Source organism: Symphalangus syndactylus, chromosome X, assembly GCF_028878055.3.
Source record: "Symphalangus syndactylus isolate Jambi chromosome X, NHGRI_mSymSyn1-v2.1_pri, whole genome shotgun sequence".
Lineage (NCBI taxonomy): Eukaryota > Metazoa > Chordata > Mammalia > Primates > Hylobatidae > Symphalangus > Symphalangus syndactylus.
Genome location: NC_072447.2, coordinates 105599490 through 105625039, shown reverse-complemented (window position 1 = coordinate 105625039; position 25550 = coordinate 105599490). Strand labels below are relative to the sequence as shown.

Below are 25550 nucleotides of genomic sequence, written 5' to 3'. Positions count from 1 at the left end.
GGGATATTATTCAACCATACAAAATAATGAAATTCTGTCATTTGTGGCTAGATGGATGGAAATGGAGTACATTATGGTAAATGAAATAAGCCAAGCACAGAAAGACAAACATGGCATGTTCTCATGCATATGTGCAAGCTAAACAAGTGGATTTCATGGAGATAGAGAGTAGAATGAGGGTCATCGGAGGCTGGAAGAAGGGGGTGGGGGACAGGTATGAAGAGAGGTTGGTTAATGGGTCCAAAATACAGTTAGATAGAAGGAATAAGTTCTAGTGTTTAATATCAAAGTAGTGTGACTATAAGTAATAATTTATTGTATATTTCAAAGTGGCTAGAAGAGATTGGGGATGTTCTTAACATGAAAAAATGGTAAGTGTTTGAGTTGATAGATATCCCATTTACTCTAACTTGATCATTATATATTGTATGCTATATCAAAATACCATATAAATACCCCATATTAAAAAAATGAAACAACCAAAAAAAAGTCCTTTTTTTTTTTTTTGAGACAAGGTCTCACTCTGCCACCCAGGCTAGAGTTCAATGGAGCAATCACAGCTCATAGCAACCTTGACTTCCTAGGCTCATGTGATCCTCCCACCTCAACTTCCCAAGTAACTGAGAGCACAGGTGCATGCCACCAAACCCAGCTAAGTTTTTAAAATTTTATGTAAAGACAGCATCACACTATATTGCCAAGGCTGGTCTCAAACTCCTGGGCTCAAGCAATCCTCCCACCTTGGCCTCCCAAAGTGCTGGGATTACAGGCATGAATCACAGTGCCCAGCCCCAATGTCCAATCTTGCTTGTTACTGATCTAGGGTCAATTTACTCCACCTCTTTGAGTTAAGCTTCTTCTCCTGTAAAACAGGGATAGTGATAACTAGTTTTGAGGCCTAACACAAATACGTACATTATAGTCCAAGTCTGGTGAGTCATAAGTCTTCAATAATTGTTCATTTCTGGCCATAATAAAAAAAATTAAAAAAAATAGATGTTGGCGTGGATGTGGTGAAAAGGGAACCCTTCTATACTGCCGATGGGAATGTAAAATAGTACAACCACTATGGAAAACAGTGTGGAGATTCCTTAAAGAACTAAAAGTAGAACCATCATTTGATCCAGCAATCCCACTACTGGATATCTACCCAAAGGAAAAGAAGTCATTATACAAAAAAAGGCACTTGTGCATGCATGTTTATAGCAGCAGAATTCACAACTGCAAAAATGTGGAACTAACCCAAACACCCATCAATCAACGAGTGGGTAAATAAACTGTGGCATATATATACGATGAAATATTACTCAGCCATAAAAATGAATGAATGAATGGCATTTGCAGCAATCTAGGTGGGATTAAAGACTATTATTCTAAGTGAAGTAACTCAGGAATGAAAAAAAAAAAATCATATGTTCTCACTCATAAGTGAGAGCTAAGCTGTGAGGATGCAAGGGCATAAGAATGACACAATGGACGCTGGGGACTCAGGGAAAGGGTGGGAAGGGGGTGAAGGATAAAAGACTACAAATTGGGTACAGTGTATACTGCTCGGGTGATGGGTGCACCAAAATCTCACAAATCACCATTAACCAAATAGTTTTGGTTACTCATGTAACCAAATAGCACCTGTTCCCCAAAAACCTATGGAAATAAAACATTGAAAATAATAAATAAATAAATAATTGTTAATTATTTTTCTCTTTTAGCAATATATCAATCTTCCTGAGGCTATTCCTTTCACCTTTCAGATGGGAATGATGGTGCCTAAACTTACAACCTCACAGGACTGCCTTGATAATCAAAGAGTCAATGTATGTTGTGGTACTTTAAAAAAGAGGATAAGGCGGGAGCGGTGGCTCACACCTGTAATCCCAGCACTTAGGGAGGCCAAGGAGGGAGGACCACCTGAGGTCAGGAGTTCGAGACCAGCCTAACCAACATGGTGAAACCCATCTCTACTAAAAACACAAAAATTAGCTGGGTGTGGTGGCGGGTGCCTGTAATCCCAGCTACTCAGGAGGCTGAAACAGGAGAATTACTTGAACCCAGGAGGCAGAGGTTGCAGTGGGCCAAGATCATGCCATTGCACTTCAGCCTGGGTGATGAGAGTGAAACTCTGTCTCAAAAAAAAAAACAAAAAAGAGGATAAGTTATTAAACAAAGGCAAGGCAAACATTGGCACCATCATAGTAATTATTATCATCACAAATGACTGCACTTGACTCACTTGTCTTTATGAAGTTCAACATTACATCATAAAAGTCTTACATGACAATCTAGCCTGAGCTATTTTCCAAACTAAACTGGTCACTTACATGTTTTAACATTTTTTCTTCAATAGTCAAATCTGTTTGTTTCCAAGAATCTATAAGACTTGTAAAAAGAGTTTTTGGTTGCCCTTCCTGAATTTAGTAAGCCTGTGTGCTATAGAGGGTTACAAAACAAAAAAAGTACCCAGTAATGTGTAAAAGGGAATTTTTATCCATCACCAAACAGGATTTATTCTAAGAATGCAAGGTTGGTTAAACATCTAAACTTCAATTAATTTAATATACCATATCAGTAGAATAGAGGACAAAAACCACAAAACCATGTTTATAGATGCAGAAAAATGGTTTCACAACATCTAATACCCATTCATAATAAAAAACATTCGGCCAGGCATGGTGGCTCACGTCTGCAGTCCCAGCACTTTGGGAGGCCGAGGCGGGTGGATCACCTGAGGTCAGGAGTTCGAAATCAGCCTGGCCAACATGGTAAAACCCCATCTCTACTAAAAATACAAAAATTAGCCGGGCGTGGTGGCGGGTACCTATAATCCCAGCTACTTGGGAGGCTGAGGCAAGAGAATTGCTTGAAACCAGGACGTGGAGGTTGCAGTGAGCCAAGACTGCACTACTGCACTCCAGCCTGGGCAAGAAGAGCGAGATTCCATCAAAAAACACCACTCAACAAACTGGAAATAGAAGGGCAGTTCCCCAACCTGACAAATGACAAAGTGAAATGTTTCTCCCTACGATTAAGCGGCCATTCTTGCCATTTTTTTCAACATAGTACCTGAGGTTCTAGGCAGTACAATTAGGCAAGACAAAGAAAAGGCATTCAAATTTAAAAGGAAAAAACAAAACTTCTCTATCTGCAGAAGACGTAATCTTGTATATGGAAAATCCTAAGGAATATACCAAAAAGCTATAAAAACTAATAAATGAGTTCAACAACATTATGAGATATAAGATCAGTATACAGATGCAGATCAATTGCATTTCTATATAATAGCAATAAGCAATCCAAAACTGAAATTAAGAAAAATATTTCATTTATGATAACATCAAAAAACACAGTACTTAGGAATAAGTTTAGCCAAAGAAGTATAAAATTTATAATCTGAGGCCAGGCGCGGTGGCTCACGCTTGTAATCCCAGCACTTTGGGAGGCCGAGGCGGGCGGATCACAAGGTCAGGAGATCGAGACCACGGTGAAACCCCGTCTCTACTAAAAAATACAAAAAATTAGCCGGGCGTGGTGGCGGGCGCCTGTAGTCCCAGCTACTCGGAGAGGCTGAGGCAGGAGAATGGCGTGAACCCGGGACGCGGAGCTTGCAGTGAGCCGAGATTGTGCCACTGCACTCCAGCCTGGGCGAAAGAGCAAGACTCCGTCTCGAAAAAAAAAAAAAATAAATAAAATAAAATAAAATTTATAATCTGAAAACTGCAAAACATTGTTGAAAAAACTGAAGACCTACATAAATGGAACAACATATGATGTTCATGCATTGGAAGACTTAATATTATTAGGATGGCAATACTACCCAAATTTCTACAGATTACAAGCCATTATCTATCAGAATCGCAGCTGGATCCGCTTTTGTTTTGTTTTGTTTTAGATAGAGTTTTGCTCTTTCGCCCAGGGTGGAGTGAAGTGGCGCGACCTCAGCTCACCGCAACCTCCACCCCCCCCGGGTTTAAGCGATTCTCCTGCCTCAGCCTCTCGAGTAGCTGGTAGCTGGGATTACAGGTGCGTGCCACCACGCCTGACTAACTTTTGTATTTTAGTAGAGAAATGGCCAACATTTCACCATGTTGGCCAGACTGGTCCTGAACTCTTGACTTCAGGTGATCCACCCATCTCAGCCTCTCAAAGTGCTAGGATTACAAGTGTGAGCCACCGTGCCCGGCCTGGATTCTTCATAGAAATTAATAAGCTGGTTCTAAAATTCATATGGAATTTCAAAGAACCAAGAATAGCCAAAACAATCTTGAAAAAGAAGAACAAATTGGGGAACTCACATTTTCTGATTTCAAAGCTTACTACAAAGCTATACTAATCAAGACAGCATTTACTGGCATGAGGATAGACATACAGATCCATAAAATAGAATTAAGAGTCCATACATCTATGGACCATTGATTTTAGACAAGGGTGCCAAGACATTTTAATGGGAAAGAATAGCCTTTTCAACAAATGGTGTGGGTACATTTGTGTACTCACACACAAAAATGAAGTTGTATACTTAAATCACAACATATACAAGAGATAAAATTGATTTAAAAAACCCAAATATAAGGGTTAAAACTATAAAATTCTCAGACAAAACAGAGGAGTAAATCTTTGTAACCTTGGGTTAGGCAGTGATTTCTTAAGCTCTGACAACAAAAGCATAAGCAATGGGAAAAAAAAGTGAAATTTCATTTCATCAAAATTAAAAACCTTTGTAAATCAAAAGACATTAACAAAAAAGTGAAGACAACCCACAAAATTGGAGAAAACTTTTGCAAATTACATACTTGATAAAAGATTTGTATCTAGAATATAAAAAGAACTATTATAACTTGATAATAAAATCACAAATAAACTCATTAAAAAATGAGCAAAAAGCTAGGCATGGTGGCTCACACCTGTGACCCCAGCACTCTGGGAGGCCAACCTGGATGGACCATTTGAGCCCAGGAGTTCCAGACCAGCCTGGGCAATATGGTGAAACCCTGTCTACAAAAAATGGTCAGGAGGGGTGGCGTGTGCTTGTAGTCCCAGCTACTCAGGAGGCTGAAGTGGGAGGATCAATTGAGCTCTGGAGTTCAAGGCTTCAGTAAGCCGTGATTGTGCCACTGGCCACTGCCCTCCATCTTGAGCTACAGAACGACTGTCTCAAAAAAAAAAGGATAAGAAATTTAAAAACTTTAAAAAAAAATTTAAAATGAGCAGAGTCTGATAGGCATTTCTCCAAAGAAAATATATAAATGTTCAATAAGCACATGAAAAGATGCTAAACATCAATAGCTACCATGGAAATGCAAATCAATACCACAGTAAAATACCATTTCACACTTCCAGGATGGCTAGAACCAAAAAAACAGATAAAAAGTGTTAGGAAAGAGGTGGAGAAAATGGAACCCTCACATACTGCTGATGGGAATGTGAAATGGTGCTGCTACTTTGGAAAACAGTCTGGAAGTTCTTCCAGTGGTTAAACACAGTTACCATATGATCTAGTATTCCCACTCTTAAGTATATATACCAAAGGTATATATATACCCAAGAGAAATGAAAACATATGTCCACACAAAACCTTTTACAAGAATACTTATTCATAATCACCAAAAAGTGAAAATAACAAAAATGTCCATCAATTGATAAATGAATAAAATGTGTCATATCTATATAAAGGAATATTATTTATCAGTAAAAACAAATAAAGTACTGATACATGCCACAAGATAGCTGAGTGTTGAAAACATTATGTTAAGTGAAAGAAGCCAGTCCGGGCACTGTGGCTCATGCCTGTAATCCCAGCACTATGGGAGGCCGAGCAGATTACCTGAGGTCAGGAGTTAGAGACCAGCCTGGCCAACATGGTGAAATCCTGTCTCTACTAAAAATACAAAAAATTAGCCGGGCATGGTGGCACATGCTTCAGGAGGCCGAGGCAGGAGAATTGCTTGAACCCAGGAGGCAGAGATTGCAGTGAGCCAGGATGGCACCACTGCACTCCAGCCCGGGCGACAGAGCAAGACTTTGTCTCAAAAAAGGAAAAGAAAGAAGCCAGTCACAGAAGACCACATATTGTGTGATTTCATTGATTTGAAACTTCTAGAGGCTGGGCCGGGTGGGTCACACCTGTAATCCCAGCACTTTGGGAGGATGAGGCGGGTGGATCACGAGGTCAGGAGTTCGAGACCAGCCTGACCAACATGGTGAAACCCCGTCTCTACTAAAAATACAAAAAAATTAGCCAGGCATGGTGGCGCGTGCCTGTAATCCCAGCTATCGGGGGCTGAGGCAGGAGAATAGCTTGAACCCGGGAGGCGGAGGTTGCAGTGAGCCGAGATTGCGCCATTGCACTCCAGCCTAGGCAACACAGTGAGACTCTGTCTCAAAAAAAGAGAAACTTCTAGAATAGGCAAATACATAGATATATAAAGTAGATTAGTGTTTGCTTAAGACTCGGAGGTGGGAGGCCCTGGGGAATGATGGCTAAGGGGTGTGATGTTTCTTTTGGGAATAATGAAAATGTTCTAAAATTGATGATGGTGATGGATGCACAGCTCTATGAATAAACTAAAAGCCATTGAACTGTATATTTGTTTTTTTTTTTTTTTTTTTGAGATGGAGTCTTGCTCTGTCACCTGGGCTGGAGTGCAGTGGTGCCATCTCGGCTCGCTGCAACCTCTGCCTGCTGGGTTCAAGCGATTCTCCTGTCTCCGCCTCCTGAGTAGCTGGGACTACAGGCAAGTGCCACCATGCCCGGCTAATTTTTTGTACTTTTAGTAGAGACGGGGCTTCGCCATGTTGGCCAGGCTGGTCTCAAACTCCTGACCTCAAGTGATTTGCCCGCCTTGGCCTCCCAAAGTGCTGCAATTACAGGCGTGAGCCACCCCGTGCCTGGCTTCATCATACTATTCTACCTTTGTTATGTTTGACATTTTCTATAACAAAAGGTAGAATTTTTTTTTAATGTAACAAGGTGCTAATGCTATGGTAAGGAGTTACAAGGCCAAAATATAGAAGATGATAACCCAAAGAAGTAAGTCTAATACTCAAAATCACTTTTGGCCTGAGGGAATTTGCCAATCCAGAGGAATTTGCTACCAAAGTGAACTGTACTTCCACAGCCTCAAAGAACTAAGGTAATTAAATTCAGAGCACAGGGTTTTCCAAAATTGGGAACTCTTATAAATCATGCCCCACTTTAAACTTGGAAACCCAGTGGGCTATACCTTCAAGATAAGATATAACCAGAAGTAAATTAGTCCTCTCACAAGCTTGCAGTCTGACCTCCTATAGTTCAGGGAATCTCAGACACAGAACTTGGATTAGGGTAGTGCCAGACAAAGAACACCACTGGGTACCAGTGAGAAGCAAAGAAAAGTACTCTGTGCAGAAATATAACATTTCAGTATTCAAATTATTTCTATAAAATAATATTCCAAGTATCCAGCACATGGTCAAAGATAACCAGGCACACAAAGAAACTAAGCAGTATGAAGAAAAAGCACAAAAAAAAAAAAAAAAAAAAGCAGGCAACAGAAACAGACATTCAAAAACTTCAGACATTGGAATTATCAAATACAGATTATAAAACAATGCTTACTAAGTTTAAAGAAAGGAAACACTGGATGGAAAAAACAAAAAGCAATAGAAATGGTTATCTCAAGGCAGAAGATGGTAAAAGATGGAAAAGGAAAGGACAGAAGTGAGATTTTCATAGTATAGAATTACGTAAATTTTTACATATTTCAAAATAAAATTAAATTTAAAAAAAAAGTAGCCAGGCACAGTGGCGCACACCTTTAATCCCAGCACTTTGGGAGACTGAGGCAGCCATCTCGCTTGAACTCAGGAGTTTGAGACCAGCCTGGACAACATGGCGAAACTCCAACCCTACAAATACAAAAAAAATAGCCAGGAGCGTTGGCGCACACCTGTAGTCCCAGCTACTCAGGAGGCAGAGATTGGAGGATCACTTGAGCCCCCGAGGTCGAGGCTGTAGTGAGCCGAGATTGCGACAATGCACTCCATCCTGGGGGACAGAGAGTGAGAATGACACCTTGACATTCTCACAAAAAAAAGGCAATCTGTAAAACATGAAAACAAACAGAAACAACAAATGTACCTAACTGCATGTAAAATACAGTATGTGCACCTTACACTTGTAGAAGGATTTAGTGCAGGGGGAAAAAGATCTGCAAACATTTAAAATTTCATCTAGTAGCCTCATATTAGTAGTAACATTATTATTAATTTGACACAGGTTTTTGTATATTGTATGATAAATCAAGTTATTATGAAGGTAAGAAAAAAGACAAGAAATATCAGAAAATCACTATAATGTCTCTGAAATTCTTCTATGTAGTTAAAAAATATAATTCTTATTCAAATATTCAAATCAATCAATATGGTTTCAGAGGCTTATGTATTATTCTCCTCGGCATCTAGTCCTCGACTACATTTCAAAACCTCATCTCCTATCATGTTATTGTCTAGCCCAGTGGCTCTCAACTCTTGTTGTATATCAGAACTATTTAAAAGGTGGGTCCTGAATGTCACCCTAGAGTTATTAAATCAGAGTCTCAGCATGGGAGCAGCCAAGGATGTACACTTTGAAAAAGCAGCACTGGCCGGGCGCGGTGGCTCATGCCTATAATCTCAGCACTTTGGGAGGCTGAGGCGGGTGGATCACCTGAGGTCAGGAGTTCAAGACCACCCTGGCCAACATGGCGAAACCCTGTCTCTACTAAAAATATAAAAATTAGTCGAGCATGGTGGTGGGCACTTGTAATCCCAGCTATTCGGGAGGCTGAGGCAGGAGAACTGCTTGATCTTGGGAGGCAGAGGTTGCAGTGAGCCAAGATCGCACCACTGCACTCTAGCCTGGGCGACAGAACGAGACTTCATCTCAAAAAAAAAAAAAAGAAAGAAAGAAAAAGCACCACTGACGATTCTGCTGCTCAGTCAGTGTAGAATCACTGCTCTAGCCCTATAATTCTACCTCATGTTCCTCAAACATGACAGGCTCTAACACAGAGGTCAGCCAACCACGGCCCAAAGCCCAAACTCCAGCTCAACACCTGGTTTTGTAAATAAATTTTTTACTGGAATACAACTATAGCCATTTGTTTATGCTTTGTCTACAGCTGCTTTCATGCTACAATGATAAAGTTGAGTACTCTTGACACAGACCACGTGGCCTGTAAAATCTAAAATATTTACAATCTGGCCCTCTACAAGAAAAGTTTGCTGACTTCCGTTCTATCTTTGCTCTGAATCTTTGTACTTTTCCTCAAACTCTGCTCCTATCTTGACAAGCTCATGTTCGTGCTTCAAAATTCCAATCAGCATCATTTCTGCAAATCCTGAACTTAGCACCCCTTTATATCTTTTCATCATCCTCTGTACTTTCCCCTATTACATCACTTATTATTGTTTTTTCTAAGATGTCTGTTTAATGACTGCCTCCCTGACTAGATGTTAAGCTCTCTGAGGACAACACTCAGAGTGTCTTATTCACTATAGTGCCTGGTTCATTGTATACGTATATTAAAATTTATTCAATGAATATCTCCTCCACCCTGCACACTTTTTTTTCATTTTGTTATACTTCTCAGTGTTCCCGTCTGTTAAGGGAATCCTGAGTCCAAATTCTTTCAGGGTATTTGTAATTCCACCCTGTTGTCTCATCCATGCATTTCAGATACTACCATTTGAGTTCTTCTCCATGTCACACACACATAATGCTGAAAGTGACAGGGCTGAGAATGAAGTCCTGAAAGGACACACACAAACATAAACCCTCCTCCACCTGCCTGCATATTGATATCAATCCATTAAATCAGCAGTCTTTGACTAAGACTCTAACTCTAATTGTACTATTAACTAGCCTACATTTTCTATCTTGTCTAGAAGGATTTTATGAGAGCTTCTACATCTATGAAGCCTTTCCTTACATGGCGCCACCTCTACCCAGGCAGGACTGGACCAATCACTCCCCCATCTTTCTTACAACTGAAGCTTTTCTCATTTTGCCATACTGTGTTACAGTAATTTGTTTACAAGTCTGTCTCTGCTACAAGCCCAAGCACTCTTAGAGGACAGAAACTTACTTAAATTAACTGGAATCCCAGAGCCTAGCACAATGCCCAAAATTTAGTTGTTACTTAAAAAAAATTACTAAACACGTCCTACAATTTAGACACATTAAATTTATGGCATTTCCTATTTCTGCCACCACAGTATTACTATACAAAATCTAAAAATTCTTTAAATACCCTTACCTGTAGCAAAAAGGAAACAGCGTAACTCAAGAAAGAAGGATGATGGACTACATTTAAACTGTTTTTATATTCAGCCACTCCAGTTTTTTCTAGGATTTCAGGGTCAATATACATTCCTTTCCCAAAGGGTTTGGACGTCCACAGGCAACCAACCATTGATGTCAAATAGTGATTAAATTCTTGATAAGTCTTGCTGCTGAAATTGAACTCTGATTTTGTCTAATGGGAAAGAAATAAAAAATTGTCACTATCACCCATTCTCCCTTTCCTTCTTACTCCCATCAGGTCATATATATCTAGACTTAATTTTTAAACAACAGTGATTTAACACAGAGCTTTCTCATTCATACCTTTTGTACCAATTCATTTTTCTTTGCGGCAGTCAAATTTTTACGATACCTAACAGAAGAAATAAACAGAATGAAACATTTAACATGCCTTTGAATATAATGCCTTTGAAATGGTAAAATAAAAAAAATACATTTTAAATGTAAATATATGCAAATGTGCATATACACAAATATCCAGTTGTCTAGTTAAGGATTTTATCCTTTTGTGGTACATTCTCCTCAAGTGAAAATAGAGGCTCAATAAGTTGTACACTTAAGATGTGTACTTGACTAAATAAAAAATAAGCAATGAAAAATGCTTTCAATGTTTCACTATTAAAAATTTAATAGAGTTATCACTCATAAATGGGAGTTGAACAATGAGAACACATGGACACAGGGAGGAGAACATCACACACCGGGGCCTGTCGGGGGTCAGGGGGCAAGAGGAGGAAGAGCATTGAGACAAATACCTAATGCATGCAGGTCTTAAAACCTAGATGATGGGTTGATAGGTGCAGCAAACCACCATGGCACATGTATACCTATGTAACAAAACTGCACGTTCTGCACATGTATCCCAGAACATAAAGTAAAATAATAAAAAAAATTAATAGAGGCTCAAAAGCAGTCAGTCACTGATATAGAACATGTTTTCCTAATGTAAAAAAAAAGGGCCGGGCGCGGTGGCTCACGCTTGTAATCCCAGCACTTTGGGAGGCCGAGGCGGGCGGATCACGAGGTCAGGAGATCAAGACCATGGTGAAACCCCGTCTCTACTAAAAATACAAAAAAAAAAAAATTAGCCGGGCGTAGTGGCGGGCGCCTGTAGTCCCAGCTACTTGGGAGGCTGAGGCAGGAGAATGGCATGAACCCGGGAGGCGTAGCTTGCAGTGAGCCGAGATCGTGCCACAGCACTCCAGCCCGGGCGACAGAGCGAGACTCCGTCTCAAAAAAAAAAAAAAAAAAAAAAAAAGGTGCAGCAGAAAGGATAAAGGGGAAATTCTTGTCTGAGAACTATTAACAACTAATTAGTTTTTAAACATTTTAACCTTGACATAGTCCTACAAGTTATGTCAACAAGGTCTACACTAAGCTGAGCATGGTGGCTCACACCTGTAATCCCAGCACTTTGGGAGGCCGAGGTGGGTGGATCACCTGAGGTCAGGAGTTCGAGACCAGCCTGGCCAACATGGTGAAACTCCATCTCTACTAAAAATACAAAAAATTAGCCAGGCGTGGTGGCAGGTGCCTGTAATCCCAGCTACTCGGGAGGCTGAGGGGGGAGAATCGCTTGAACCCGGGAGGCAGAGGTTGTAGTGAGCTGAGATCATGTCACTGTACTCCAGGGTGATAAGAGCGAAACTCTGTCTCAAAAAAAAAAAGTCTACACTTATGGACTGAAGAAAGTAATTTCAGTCCACAAGTGAAAGAATCAGAGGAGACCAGAAATAATACTTACAGTTTCACATAATTGGCAATAGCTCCCCTTATCTCCCAGAAAATGTTTTTACCAGAGAAGCTACAAACACTTAAAGCAATTATCACCAAATGACTAATTTTTCCTGAAGACACAGCAATTAGAATGAACAATGCTGAGTGCAACAGTACCATTGCACAACAAGTCCTTAACTATGAATTTTTTTTATTCTGTAGCCACAGCAGTGCAGGATTTAAAAACAACACAACTACCATGGCCCCACATCGGAAGGTCATGTCCAAAAGCAAGCCACAGGCCGGGCGCGGTGGCTCACGCTTGTAATCCCAGCACTTTGGGAGGCCGAGGCGGGCGGATCACGAGGTCAGGAGATCGAGACCACGGTGAAACCCCATCTCTACTAAAAATAGAAAAAATTAGCCGGGCGTGGTGGCGGGTGCCTGTAGTCCCAGCTACTCGGAGAGGCTGAGGCAGGAGAATGGCATGAACCCGGGAGGCAGAGTTTGCAGTGAGCCGAGATTGTGCCACTGCACTCCAGCCTGGGTGACAGAGCAAGACTCCGTCTCAAAAAAAAAAAAAAAAAAAAAAAAAAAAAAAAAAAAGCAAGCCACATTTCCGATTTCCAGAGGCCCTGGCAGAAGACGAGTAGGAATATTTATTGTATTATAGCTGAAAGAGGAAGAGAGAATTATAATACACTGTTTCATAAAATGGTAAAAGGGCTTTGTACCTGTGCATAATAAAACACAGCTGGTTCAGGATGCTGGTATCCAGGCTGAGGAGTGCAGAATAGAAGATCCCAGGAGGAAACAATACCACTAATGGAAGGTTATAATTTATATATATGTCACACACCTTGGAGGAAGAATGATAACATCAGTATACAGAGTATTCCCCAGAACTCCTCAACTAAGTTCACCCAAAGAATCATCAGTATAAGATAAGCAATAATATAACATTAGCTTTGGACATGCCTGACTCCTAAAAAAACAAGTAACTACAAGCTGGCTTAAAATATACTTCACCAAACATCAGCCACACTACAGAGGATCATTTCCAGAAGGCCATTACTCAAATCTTTCATTTTTTGGGAGGAAAGGTCTTAAAGTTAGGGGGACAGGGTAGATTAAGGAAGTATTTCTTTCTCCTTAAGTTCCATAATACTTACTTATCATATGAGTTAGCTGTCAACTTAGAAAACAAAGGAGCATGCTTCTAAGCAAATGCATAACACAAGACAACTAGGTATTAGTAAAGAGAGGAAGCTGGGAAAAGTGAGACTATAATGGATACTTCATGGATATTAAATTGGTGCAAAAGTAATTGCGGTTTTTGCTATTGTTTTCAATGGCAAAAACTGCAATTACTTTTGCACCAACCTATAGTTCTGTCCAGGTCATATACTATAAAACAATAAAAGGGTACTAGGTAGCAAGAGAAGTAAGGCAGTTGAAAGGTAGAAATAGAGATCTGAAGAAACAACAAGATATTTTTGGTTTCTGCCAGGAGTTGGGAATGGGATGAACAAAAAATGTTAACAATAGACTTCTCTCTAGGGCCAGTATTAATACAGGTCAATGCAGTGGTACCTGGCCCTAAATAAAAGCATTTGTTTTTCCACTTTGTTTATGAAAGTCAGTTATTCTGGCGAAAAAATAATCATGAACTTCAAAATGTGAGGTTATTTTAATGATGCTAATAAGATCATAGCACCCCTTAATGGTTGTGCATGAAATTTAAATAATAAGCCAATAAAGGGGATAGCCTTCACATAAATCCAAATGGGGAAAATGTAATGTGTACTACCTTCTCATAGAAATCCAAAATAAAGTGCAGCAAGAAAGTACTGTTGCTCTCCAAGCGCATTGCAGTAGTGGATAGCCACCCTACATAGTGGATCAGTTTGGACACAGAGTTCATGGATCCACCCAAAGTTGTCTCTCTGCAATAAGAAACCATAACATTCAGATACAGAGTAGCAATAGTGTTCACAATTTCTAAGCTAAAGTTGAATAATATAAAGCAAAATGTTGGTGAAGATTTTAAAAACTATCAGTGCTCCAACGTATAATTCACTTTTTAAAAAATCACAGTGATTAATCATAAAACTACACTTAGCCCTCCAGGGAACCATTAAGATGAATTCATAGAATATTCTAAGCAATCAGACTCTACTAGTAAATACCAGAGAAATAAAGTATTAAGCTCCAAGCAGATATGAAAATTCTCAAGTGAGATATATAAAAACCATTAAAAAATAGGTATTCCATTAAAAGTTAAGTGGGGGAAAAAAGTTCACATAAAAGTGACATGAAAAATTCAAGGCCGGGCAGAGTGGCTCACACCTGTAATTCCAGCACTTAGGGACGCGAAGGTGGGGGGCTCTCTTCAATCCAGGAGTTTGAGACCATCCTGGGCAACATGGCAAAAGCCCGTCTTTACAAAAAATACAAAAATTAAGTGCGGTGGTGGCACATGCCTATAGTTCCAGCTACTCAAAATGCTGAGGTGGGAGGATCACTTGAGCCTGGGAGGAAAAGGTTGCAGTGAGCGAGAGTGCACCACTGCACTGTAGCCTGAGTGACAGAGCAAGACTCTGTTTCAAAAAAAAAAAAAAATTCAGGCCAGGTGCAGTGGCTCACACCTGTAATCCCAGCACTTTGGGAGGCCAACGCAGTCGGATCACTTGAGGTCAGGAGTTCGAGACCAGCCTGGCCAACATGGTGAAACCCTGTCTCTACTAAAAATACAAAAATTAGCCAGGTGTGATGGTGGGTGCCTATAATCCCAGCTGCTTGGGAAGCTGGGGCAGGAGAATCACTTCGGGAAGTGGAGGTTGCAGTGAGCCAAGATCATGCCACTGCACTCCAGCCTGAGCAATAGAGCAAGACCCTGTCTCAAAAAAAAGAAAGAAAGAAAGAAAGAAAGAAAGAAAGAAAGAAAGAAAGAAAGAAAGAAAGAAAGAAAATATTCAGGATAAAATGTGAAAATGGACAAAATGATACAGTAAACTAGAAAAAATGAGAACTAATTTATCCCAACCAAATCAAAAGTGATTTAAAGGAATAAACATTAAAATGACTTTAGGAATCATTTCCTATACTGTTAGTAACATTGCAACACAGATCGAAGGAAACCTACAGTACACAAATCAAAACTCAGTTTTGCCTGAATTCCTGAGCTAAAATGCTATTAAACATATTTTCACTTGAATTTGGCTGGGGGAGGTGGCTCATGCCTGTAATCCCAGCACTTTGGGAGGCTGAGGCAGGTGGATCACCTGAGGTCGAGAGTTTAAGACCAGCCTGGCCAACATGGTGAAACTCCATCTCTACTAAAAATACAAAAACTAGCCAGGTGTGGTGGTGCACACCTGTAATCCGTTACTTGGGAGGCTGAGGCAGGAGAATCCCTTGAACCCAGGAGGTGGAGGTTGCAGTGAGCCAAGATCGTGCCATCGCACTCCAGCCCGGCCTGGGCGACACAGTGAGACTCCATCTCAAAATATATATATATATTTTTTTCACTTGAATTCAATTCAACCCTAAAAGGGAACTAGCAAAATTTTTGGCATCTTTTATTCTTCTAGCAAAAAACAGATCTGGCTATTTTATATTCTCCCTGGATCAATGAATGGAGTCTCTTACAGCACATATAGGTATTAGTTCAATCCATCCGTCTACTCACCCCTGTCCTTCAATCCAATGTTAAATGGATTAGGAAAAGACTTACAAATTTGAATTCATAGCTTTGCCCTCCTATCTAGGTAGTCAACAATGGTTATGCATAAGGAAAAGAACATGTACAATCTTAGAGTTTCAGAGATGACGATGACTCTACTACTGCCCACCACCATGATAGTTCAGTGCCAAGGCAATCAAGGAAGGATCAGGAGACCATTCAAATAGACGAGCATCTACACATAGCCAGCTGGCTATTTGCAAAACTATATCTTTTTTTTTTTTTTTTTTTTTGAGATGGAGTCTCACTCTGTCGCCCAGGCTGGAGTGCAGTGGCGCAGTCTCAGCTCACTGCAATCTCCTTCTCCCAGGTTCAAGCAATTCTCGTGCCTCAGCCTCCTGAGTAGCTGGGATTACAGGCATGCACCACCACACCCAGCTAACTTTTGTATTTTTACTGGAGACAAGGTTTCACCACGTTGGCCAGGCTGGTCTGGAACTCCTGACCTCAAGTGATCCACTGGCCTCGGCCTCTCAAAGTGCTGGGATTACAGGCATAACTGTATCTTAACTATGATTTTTGGTAGCACTTGGCAACTGTGTCTGAAATAATTTGAAACAATGACGATTGCTCAGAACAGCCTCTTTTGAAGTGTTTCTCCACAAAACACTATCGGCATTTTGGATGAAACAATTCACTGTTCAGGACTGCCTCCTACTTCCCACCCAATGAAGCACATTGAGCATCCCCATCTCCCACATACTAAATGATGGTTGCAACCTCTTCCCAGTCACTGTGACAACCAGAAATGGCCCCCTTCGAGAACCACTGTTGAGAAGTTTTCTACCCTTCTCTTTTTATGATATATAACTACAATTACTCCCTTTTTGACAGCGATATGGCATATGGTCACATGATAAAAATAGGGCATTATACCTATCCTTATTTAATAAAAAGAATTATTGAAAACTTGAGCTATACTATATGCCAAATATTGATATGGCAAGTAAAATTATCCACATGTATCACCATTTATATAAGAATTTTAGAAAACAGAATTCCTTTTTAAATTGTCTGCCTTAACTTATGACACTAATAAAAGAGGAATTCTAAGATTTTTGAAAAGATAATACAGAAATTGTAAGGCAGCTATTTCAGGGGTACCAGAGACTTACACTGCAAGTTGGCCAAAGATTATAGATGCAAACATACTATTTTGTTAAATCTCTTGCTCATCCAGGGAATAGAGAATGAACAAATATGGGTCCAGGCTCAGCAGCCCACAGAAGGGAATGCAGGTTAGGGAGAACCACAAGTAAAAGAGAGGAATTTCGGACTGGACGTGGTGGCTCACGCCTGTGATCCCAATATTTTGGGAGGCCAAGGCAGGAGGATAGCTTGAGCCTAGAAGTTCAAGACCAACCTGGACAACACAGTGAGACCTTGTCTCTACAAAAAATAAAAAAATTAGCCAAGCGTGGTGGTGTACGCTTGTGGTCAGAGCTACTCAGGGGCTGAGGTGGGAGGATTGCTTGAGCCAGGGAGGTCGAGGCTGCAGTGAGCAAAGACTGCATCACTGTACTCCTGGGAGACAGAGCAAGACCCTGTCTCAAAAAAAAGGTGTGGGGGGGCAGGTGGAGGTAATTTCAAACGTACTATTCTTAACGTAATTTAGGTAGAAGAGATTAAATGTTTAAGTGGAATTTCTTTATAATAGTGATTCTTGGCCAGGCGCAGTGGCTCACACCTGTAATCCCAGCACTTTGGAAAGCTGAGGCGTGCAGACGATGAGGTCAAGAGATCGAGACCATCCTGGCCAGCATGGCCGAACCCCATCTCTACTAAATATGCAAAAAAAACTTAGCTGGATATGGTGGCACATGCCTGTAATCCCAGCTACTTGGGAGGCTGAGGCAGAAGAATCATTTGAAGCTGGGAGGTGGAGGTTGAGGTGAGCCGATATTGCGCCACTGCACTACAGCCTGGGTGACAGAGTAAGATTCTGTCTCAAAAAAAAAAAAAAAAAATATATATATATGTGTAGGAGAAGGCAAAGATTTTAGGTAGAAAGAGTCAAAACAACCTGATTATGCAGTTCCTTGAAATTTAGTCTTTTACTTTTACTTTGAAGGTAAAGCACACATTTAACAAAAATTTAGGGCTCTTATTTTAAACTCCAAAGTTAAGATAAATTAACACATAACCAAAATACAGCACAGAAACATAAAAACAAAGTTGTACACAAAATTACGTTAGAGATTTTTCTAGCCATCACGAAAATTGGCTTTAAATATAAGAATATATTTTATAAAATGAGTTAAACTGAATGGAAGTCAAAGTTGCAAATTCTAATCTCATCTCTCTAGTGTTTTGTTATATTAACTCTTGAAAGAAGTCATTTAGCGGCCGGGCGTGGTGGCTCACGCTTGTAATCCCAGCACTTTGGGAGGCCGAGGCGGGAGGATCACAAGGTCAGGAGATCGAGACCACGGTGAAACCCCGTCTCTACTAAAAATACAAAAAATTAGCCGGGCGTGGTGGCGGGCGCCTGTAGTCCCAGCTACTCGGAGAGGCTGAGGCAGGAGAATGGCGTGAACCCGGGAGGCGGAGCTTGCAGTGAGCCGAGATCGCGCCACTGCACTCCAGCCTGGGCGACAGAGCGAGACTCCGTCTCAAAAAAAAAAAAAAAAAAAAAAAAAAAAAAAAAGTCATTTAGCAGATAAGGGTTGCTTTCTGATTTATACAATAGGAACTTAGAGAATTAGCCTTCCTTTCAGGATTGTGGGGGAAGAAGAGTGAAAAGTCACAAAAAAGTCTTCCAAAAAAGTACTACTAAGCATTTACATCAAAAAATTAGGTTTCATGCCACACTATTAAACATACGCAAACATTTGTATACTGATCGTCTCTTGTGGAAGACTGTTAGATAACTCACAGAGGACTGTTTGTAACAGGTTTCATGTGAATGTCCATAGAAAGCCACAACAGCCAATTCTGCAATAGCTCTTTCAGACTCTGAAGAACACTACACTGAGGGGGACAAAATGAAAAAAGATTCATGAAATCATTCACACATAACAATGTTCAGAACTAACAGAGGCTTAGAGATGAAAAGGACCATGGAGATGACCACATCCAATTTTGAACCCAACAGCTGCTTCTACAACATGATTAGTCTCCAGAAGACAGACGAATGCCAAGTACAAGTTTATTTTGCCATTTTCTCTACAAGAAACATACCTCAACAGGACTGCCTAACTTATCAGCCTAGAACAGACTTTTCTCTAAATTACATCAATTTATAACAACTATTACATCATCAAATAAAAACAGCATCTTTATCATCTCCCCTCAGAGAACTTTTGAAGTTGCTACAGATATGAATTCCTCTCCCTTTTTATCTTGTGGTCTACAATTACAATTTGCCACCTTTTTGATGGTCATAAAAATTTATCTTATCTTCTGTGACTTTGAAAAAAAAAGCAATTCTAGTCTTTCTTTTCTCAGGCCTTGCCTTGATTTCCCAAGCCTCAATCACATACAAAAACATTCAATGATGGGCCGGGCGCGGTGGCTCACGCCTGTAATCCCAGCACTTTGGGAGGCCAAGGCGGGCGGATCACAAGGTCAGCAGATCGAGACCATCCTGGCTAACACAGTGAAACCCCGTCTCTACTAAAAATATAAAAAAAAATTAGCCGGGTGTGGTGGTGGGCGCCTGTAGTCCCAGCTACTCGGGAGGCTGAGGCAGGAGAATGACGTGAACCCAGGAGAAGGAGCTTGCAGTGAGCCAAGATTGCGCCACTGTACTCCAGCCTAGGTGACAGAGTGAGACTCTGTCTCAAAAAAAAAAAAAAAAAAACATACAATGATGACATAAATTCGTCCGGGGCATTTATGATGATAAACCGTAATATCTATAAATTTGAAAGCAGTTCATACCATCCCAAAATCTAATACAGCAAACCTTTCTTAAAAATTCTTACTACATAATGGCCTACTAATTATTTGAGTGTTTCCAGTAATAGAGTGCTCACTGCTACTTCAGAGAACAGTTCAATTAATATACTTTTTGACAACTCACATTCAGGTTAGAAGTATGTTCTACTTGAAAGCTACTCTGGAATCATCTAAGACAATAGTCTACTTTGGTGTCAACCAAGGAATTTTATCATTTGAAGATATTCAACATTACAATGTTATTTTTTAATATTTTATTTTAATTTTTGTGGGTACACAGTAGGTATATACAATATTATATTTAGAAAACAAAAATCTTGGCCGGGCGTGGTGGTTCACGCCTGTAATCCCAGCACTTTGGGAGGCCGAGAAGGGCAGATTACCTGAGGTCAGGAGTTCGAGATCAGCCTGGCCAGCATGGTGAAACCCCATCTCTACTAAAAATACAAAAATTAGCCAAGCATGGTGGCACGTGCCTGTAATCCCAGCTACTCGGGAGGCTGAGAGGCAGGAGAATTGCTTGAACCCGGGAGGCAGAGTTTGCAGTGAGCCGAGATCATGCCACTGCACTATAGCCTGGCCGATAGAGTGAGATGCTGTCTCAAAAAAAAAAAAAAAAAAAAAAAAAAAAAAAAAATAGGCCGGGCGCAGTGGCTCACGTCTGTAATCCCAGCACTTTGAGAGGCTGAGGCGGGTGGATCACCTGAGGTCAGGAGTTCGAGACAAGCCTGGTCAACATGGTGAAACCCCACCTGTACTAAAACTAAAAAAAAATAAAAAAATAGAAAACAAAAATCTTGGCCGTGCATAGCGGCTCACGCCTGTAATCCTAGCACTTTGGGAGGCTGAGGTGGGCAGATCCCTTGAGTCCAGGAGTTCGAGACCAGCCTGGGCAACGTGGCAAAACCGTGTCTCTACTAAAAATATAAAAATTAGCCAAGCATGGTGGCATGTGCCTGTAGTCCCAGCTACTCAGGAGGCTGAGCCGGGAGGATCACTTGAGCTCAGGAAGCAGAGGTTGCAGTGAGCCAAGATCGCACCACTGCACACCAGCCTGAGCAACAGAATGAGATCCTATCTCAGGAAAAAAAAAAAATCTTGGCTGGGCGTGGTGGCTTACAACTGTAATCCCAGCACTTTGTGAGGCTGAGGCAGGAGGATCACAAGGTCAGGAGATCAAGACTATCCTGGCCAACATGGAGAAACCCCATCTCTACTAAAAATACAAAAATTAGCTGGGCATGTCTGTAATCCCAGCTACTCAGGAGGCTGAGGTAGGAGAATCGCTTGAACCAGGGAGTCACAGTGAGCCGAGATCACGCCACTGCACTCCATCCTGGCGACAGAGTAAGACTTGGTATCAAAAAAAAAAAAAAAATTTAATTCCCCACCTACCCTACCCCATCACCACATTAAAGAAAGGTATGAGGGGCCAGTTGCAGTGGCCCACACTTGTAATCCCAGAACTTCGGGAGGCTGAGGCGGGCGGATCACTTGAGGCCAGGAGTTCGAGACCAGCCTGGCCAACATGGTGAAACGCCATCTCTACTAAAAATACAAAAAGTAGCCAGGCATGGTGGGCACCTGTAATCAGCTATTCGGGAGGCTGAGGCAGGAGAATCACTTGAACCCGGGAGGCAGAGGTTGCAGTGAGCGGAGATCCTACCATTGCACTCCAGCCTGGGCAACAAGAGCAAAACTCTATCTTGAAAAAAAAAAAAAAGGTATGAGGTTTTTATGTTCATGACGATAAGGGGACACAGGTTTTGTCTTTTTATTTTTTTGAGACGGGATCTCACTCCATTGCCCAAACTGGAGTGCAGTGGCGTGGTCTCAGCTCACTGCAACCTCTGCCTCCCAGGCTCAAGCAATTCTCTGGCCTCACCCTCTTTAGTAACTGGGATTACAAGTGTGCGCTACTACCACCCGGCTAGTTTTTGTATTTTTAGTAGAGACAGGGTTTCACCATGTTGGCCAGGCTGGTCTCGAACTCCTGACCTCAAATGATCCACCCACCTCAGTCTCCCAAAGTACTGGGATTACAGGCATAAGCCACCGCCCTATGGCCGGTTTTCTCTTTTTAAAAACAAAGTTGAGCCAGGCGCGGTGGCTCACGCCTGTAATCCCAGCACTTTGGAAGGCCAAGGCGGGCTGATAACGATGTCAGGAGATTGAGACCATCCTGGCTAACATGGTGAAACCCCATCTCTACTAAAAATACCAAAAAAAATTAGCTGGGCATGGTGGCACGCGCCTGTACTCCCAGCTACTTGGGAGGCTGAGACAGGAGAATTGCTTCAACCCGGGAGGCGGAGGTTGCAATGAGCCGAGATCACGCCAATGCACTCCAGCCTGGCAACACAGCAAGACTCCATCCAAATAAAATAAAATAAAATAAAAAACACAAACAAACAAGGTTGAGAAACACAGCTCTACCCTACATGTGAATCTTTTCTACATAAATATCCTGAATAGACAGCCATTAAACCTCTGCCTGACCTACTCCACTGTCAAGAAATACATCACCTCTGAAAGTCCTTTATTCCATCATGAGTCTGCTCTACCTGTTACGAGATACTGCCTTATATCTACTTCTGTTTCTTGAAGCTACACAGAGATCTCCTTTCATGTGACAATCCTTCAAATATTGGAAGGGAACCAGAAAATCTTAGCCTCTTTTCCTCCAGGCAAAAGATCCCTAGTTCATTTACTATCTCAAGTTGGAAAGCTTCAAGTCATCTTGCATCCTTTACACTTTATCTTCAGTCACCATATTCTATCAATATTTTTTCCTTCAAAATATCTTACTTATTTCCTTCCCAATCACACTGTAACTGTGAAGACCAGGCCTTCATACCTTTGAGGTCATTTTATCCTCCTAGCTAGTATCCCTTATTCTAGTATCATCTCCCAAACCCCAATTCTTTTCCCATGGCTGCTAGACTCTTGTTATTTAAGCACTCCATCCACTGCATCCTCCTTCTTTCCAAGAACTTACAGTGTACATCCCATTAACAGCACCTTACTTTTCACCCAGTTATCTCACTCTTATAAATGTATGCCAAGGGAAGAGTTTAAGAAAAAAATCTATATCATGAAGATGCTTGAGACTGTTATCTATTCCGACAAAAGAAACAAATTAGAAATAAATAATAGAGGCCAGGTATAGTGGCTCATGCCTGTAATCCCAACATTTTGGGAGGCTGAGGTGAAAGGATCATTTGAAGCCAGAAATTCGAGACCAGCCTGGGCAACATAGCGAGGCCTTGTCTCTACAAAAACTTTAAAAATTAGCCAGGTTTAGGCCGGGCGCGGTGGCTCACGCTTGTAATCCCAGCACTTTGGGAGGCCGAGGCGGGCGGATCACGAGGTCAGGAGATCGAGACCATGGTGAAACCCCGTCTCTACCAAAAATACAAAAAAAAAAATTAGCCGGGCGTGGTGGCGGGCGCCTGTAGTCCCAGCTACTCGGAGAGGCTGAGGCAGGAGAATGGCGTGAACCCGGGAGGCGGAGCTTGCAGTGAGCCGAGATCGCGCCACTGCACTCCAGCCTGGGTGACAGAGCAAGACTCCGTCTCAAAAAAAAAAAAAAAAAAAAAAAAAAAAAAAAAAAATTAGCCAGGTTTGGTGGCACAGGCCTGTAGTCTCAGCTACTTGGGAGGCTGAGGTGGGAGAATCCCTTGAGCCCAGGAGTTCAAGGTTACAGTGAGCTATGACCATGCCACTGCGCTCCAGCCTGGGCAACAGAACAAGATCCTGTCTCTTAAAAAAGAGCGAGAAATAATAATAAATTACTAAATAAATTATGGTACTAAGGACTACAGTGCCACTATTAACAACATTATGACGACTATGTGGAAACATGAAAATTATTATGCAATGTTAATTATGTATTCTGATTTTTTTAATTTATGTCCACTATGTTTGCAACTCTGGAAAATGATAAATCAATAAGGACAGATATTGAAAAATTAACACTCTAAAACAAATATAACAACATTAGTGTGGATTTGTGGGGCCATTCCCATGCAAAATTCTTTGGTGAAAATAAGTTATTTGCTGATAGGCATAACTGACCAGGCCCAAACAAAATGCACTGAAAATGTGAAAATATTTTAATAGATTTTAAAAATACTATTCATTTATTAGACTAAGCTGGGTAATCTAGCTATACAATAACAAGGCAATAACTAGTTACTACAGGCCTTGGAAACTAATGTTTAGCTAATTCTACCATATTTCACATTCCTGTTACCCTTAGTCACCTCCCAATATGTAAGCCCCTTTAGTCACTTATTCTTCCTTGTCTCTATGCTTCTTGTCCTCTTTCATTGATCCTATCCTTTCCAAATCTCTCAACTGCAGTATCCAGAACCTCTGTTCTGTGGTAACCTAAACATACACCTTCATATTCTACAAAATATGCTTTCTCTGTCTTCTTACCTTAATCATATCCTAGCTCTCCTTCGCCACCAAACCAGGACACTGTTTCCTCTGAATATATTTCCATATCTATCCCACCTTAACAACTAGAAGTAAGCAGTGCCCTATACTAAGCTTCCCACTGCTAATGTGGAACAGAATATAAGCCCCTTCTTTGAGAAGGTAAATATAAAATCAGAAATAAATCCTACTTTAAGAAGGAAATCAGATTTAATTTAAAAGATAATATACAGGCCGGGCACAGTGGCTCATGCCTATAATCCCAGCACTCTGGTAGGCCAAGGCAGGTGGATTACCTGAGGTCAGGAGTTCGTGACCAGCCTGGCCAACATGGTGAAACCGTCTCTACTAAAAAATACAAAACATTAGACGAGTATGGTGGCGGGCGCCTGTAATCCCAGCTACTGGGGAGGCTGAGGCAAGAGAATCGCTTGAACCCGCTAGGCACAGGTTGCAATAAGCCAAGATCACGCCACTGCACTCCAGCCTAGGCGACAGAGCGAGACTCCATCTAAGAAAAAAAAACCCATAATATACAAAAATCAAATGGATCTTCTACTTAATCAAGTGCCATGGAAAAAAATTACCTTAAGATTGTTTACAAATAATTTGTGAGCTACAGAAAGAACCTCATTAGTCAAACTACTGCTAAAAGCTGAATTTGTTAGGCTAAATATTTGATTGCATTTCGCTAGTCAGTTTTTCTCATGAGTCTGACTATACCTTGCTTTTCTGAACACAACACAAAAGGTATCTTCAACCCTATTTCCAAACTATTATTCCTCCTTCCTTGTGTAAAAAACCCTTTCTCCTTTGTTCATACTATCCAGCTACATTACCCTCTATTTTTTTATCTTCTCATATCTCTGCTATCACTTGGAATCTTATCCAGATTCATTGAGGACCTTAGAACTCTGCATCATGTCCTGCCATCAATACCTCAGTTACACCAGTGTCCATGCAAATGATCCCCCCAACATTTCAGCTTCACAGTTCCTTGACTTTGAATCAAATAACCTTCACCTTCACTCCACCTTAGTTACCCACTCCCGCAGCCACACACTAGATTCTATCATAACCTGAATTGAACCACACCAAAATCTATGATTTTCTTCTTTGTTATAACTTCCTATTCCAGCTTTCTCACAGACTCAACTCCAACTATAGCTACTCATTTTTCAACATCAGAGATATTCAATCCCTTAATTCCTTTTTTAAATTAAAAAAAAAATTTTTTTTTTTTTTTGAGACGGAATCTTGTTCTGTTGCCCAGACTGGAATGCAGTGGTGCAATCTTGGCTCACTGCAACCTCCACCTCCCGGGTTCAAGAGATTCTCCTGCCTCAGCCTCCTGAGTAGTTGGGATTACAGGCACGCACCACCACGCCCAGCTAATTTTTGTATTTTTAGTAGAGATGGGGTTTCACC

At 41.0% G+C, this 25550-nt stretch overlaps 1 protein-coding gene across 6 annotated transcripts in view; it reads right to left on the bottom strand.

Moving 5' to 3' along the window:
- Positions 1–25550, bottom strand: part of CENPI (centromere protein I) — a 71132-nt gene that overhangs the window by 5772 nt on the left and 39810 nt on the right. For 4 of the 6 annotated variants that reach the window (XM_063635079.1, XM_055269402.2, XM_063635080.1 and 1 more), the window contains 5 exons: positions 18655–18749; positions 13845–13980; positions 12769–12893; positions 10622–10670; positions 10272–10490 (listed from right to left, as the gene is read on the bottom strand). In XM_063635079.1, coding sequence (XP_063491149.1) covers positions 10272–10490; positions 10622–10670; positions 12769–12893; positions 13845–13980; positions 18655–18749 — 624 coding nt within the window. Of the gene's footprint in view, positions 1–915; positions 965–7788; positions 7882–10271; positions 10491–10621; positions 10671–12768; positions 12894–13844; positions 13981–18654; positions 18750–25550 lie in introns of all 6 variants that reach the window. The other 2 variants (XR_010119710.1, XR_010119711.1) reach the window with 2 other exon arrangements.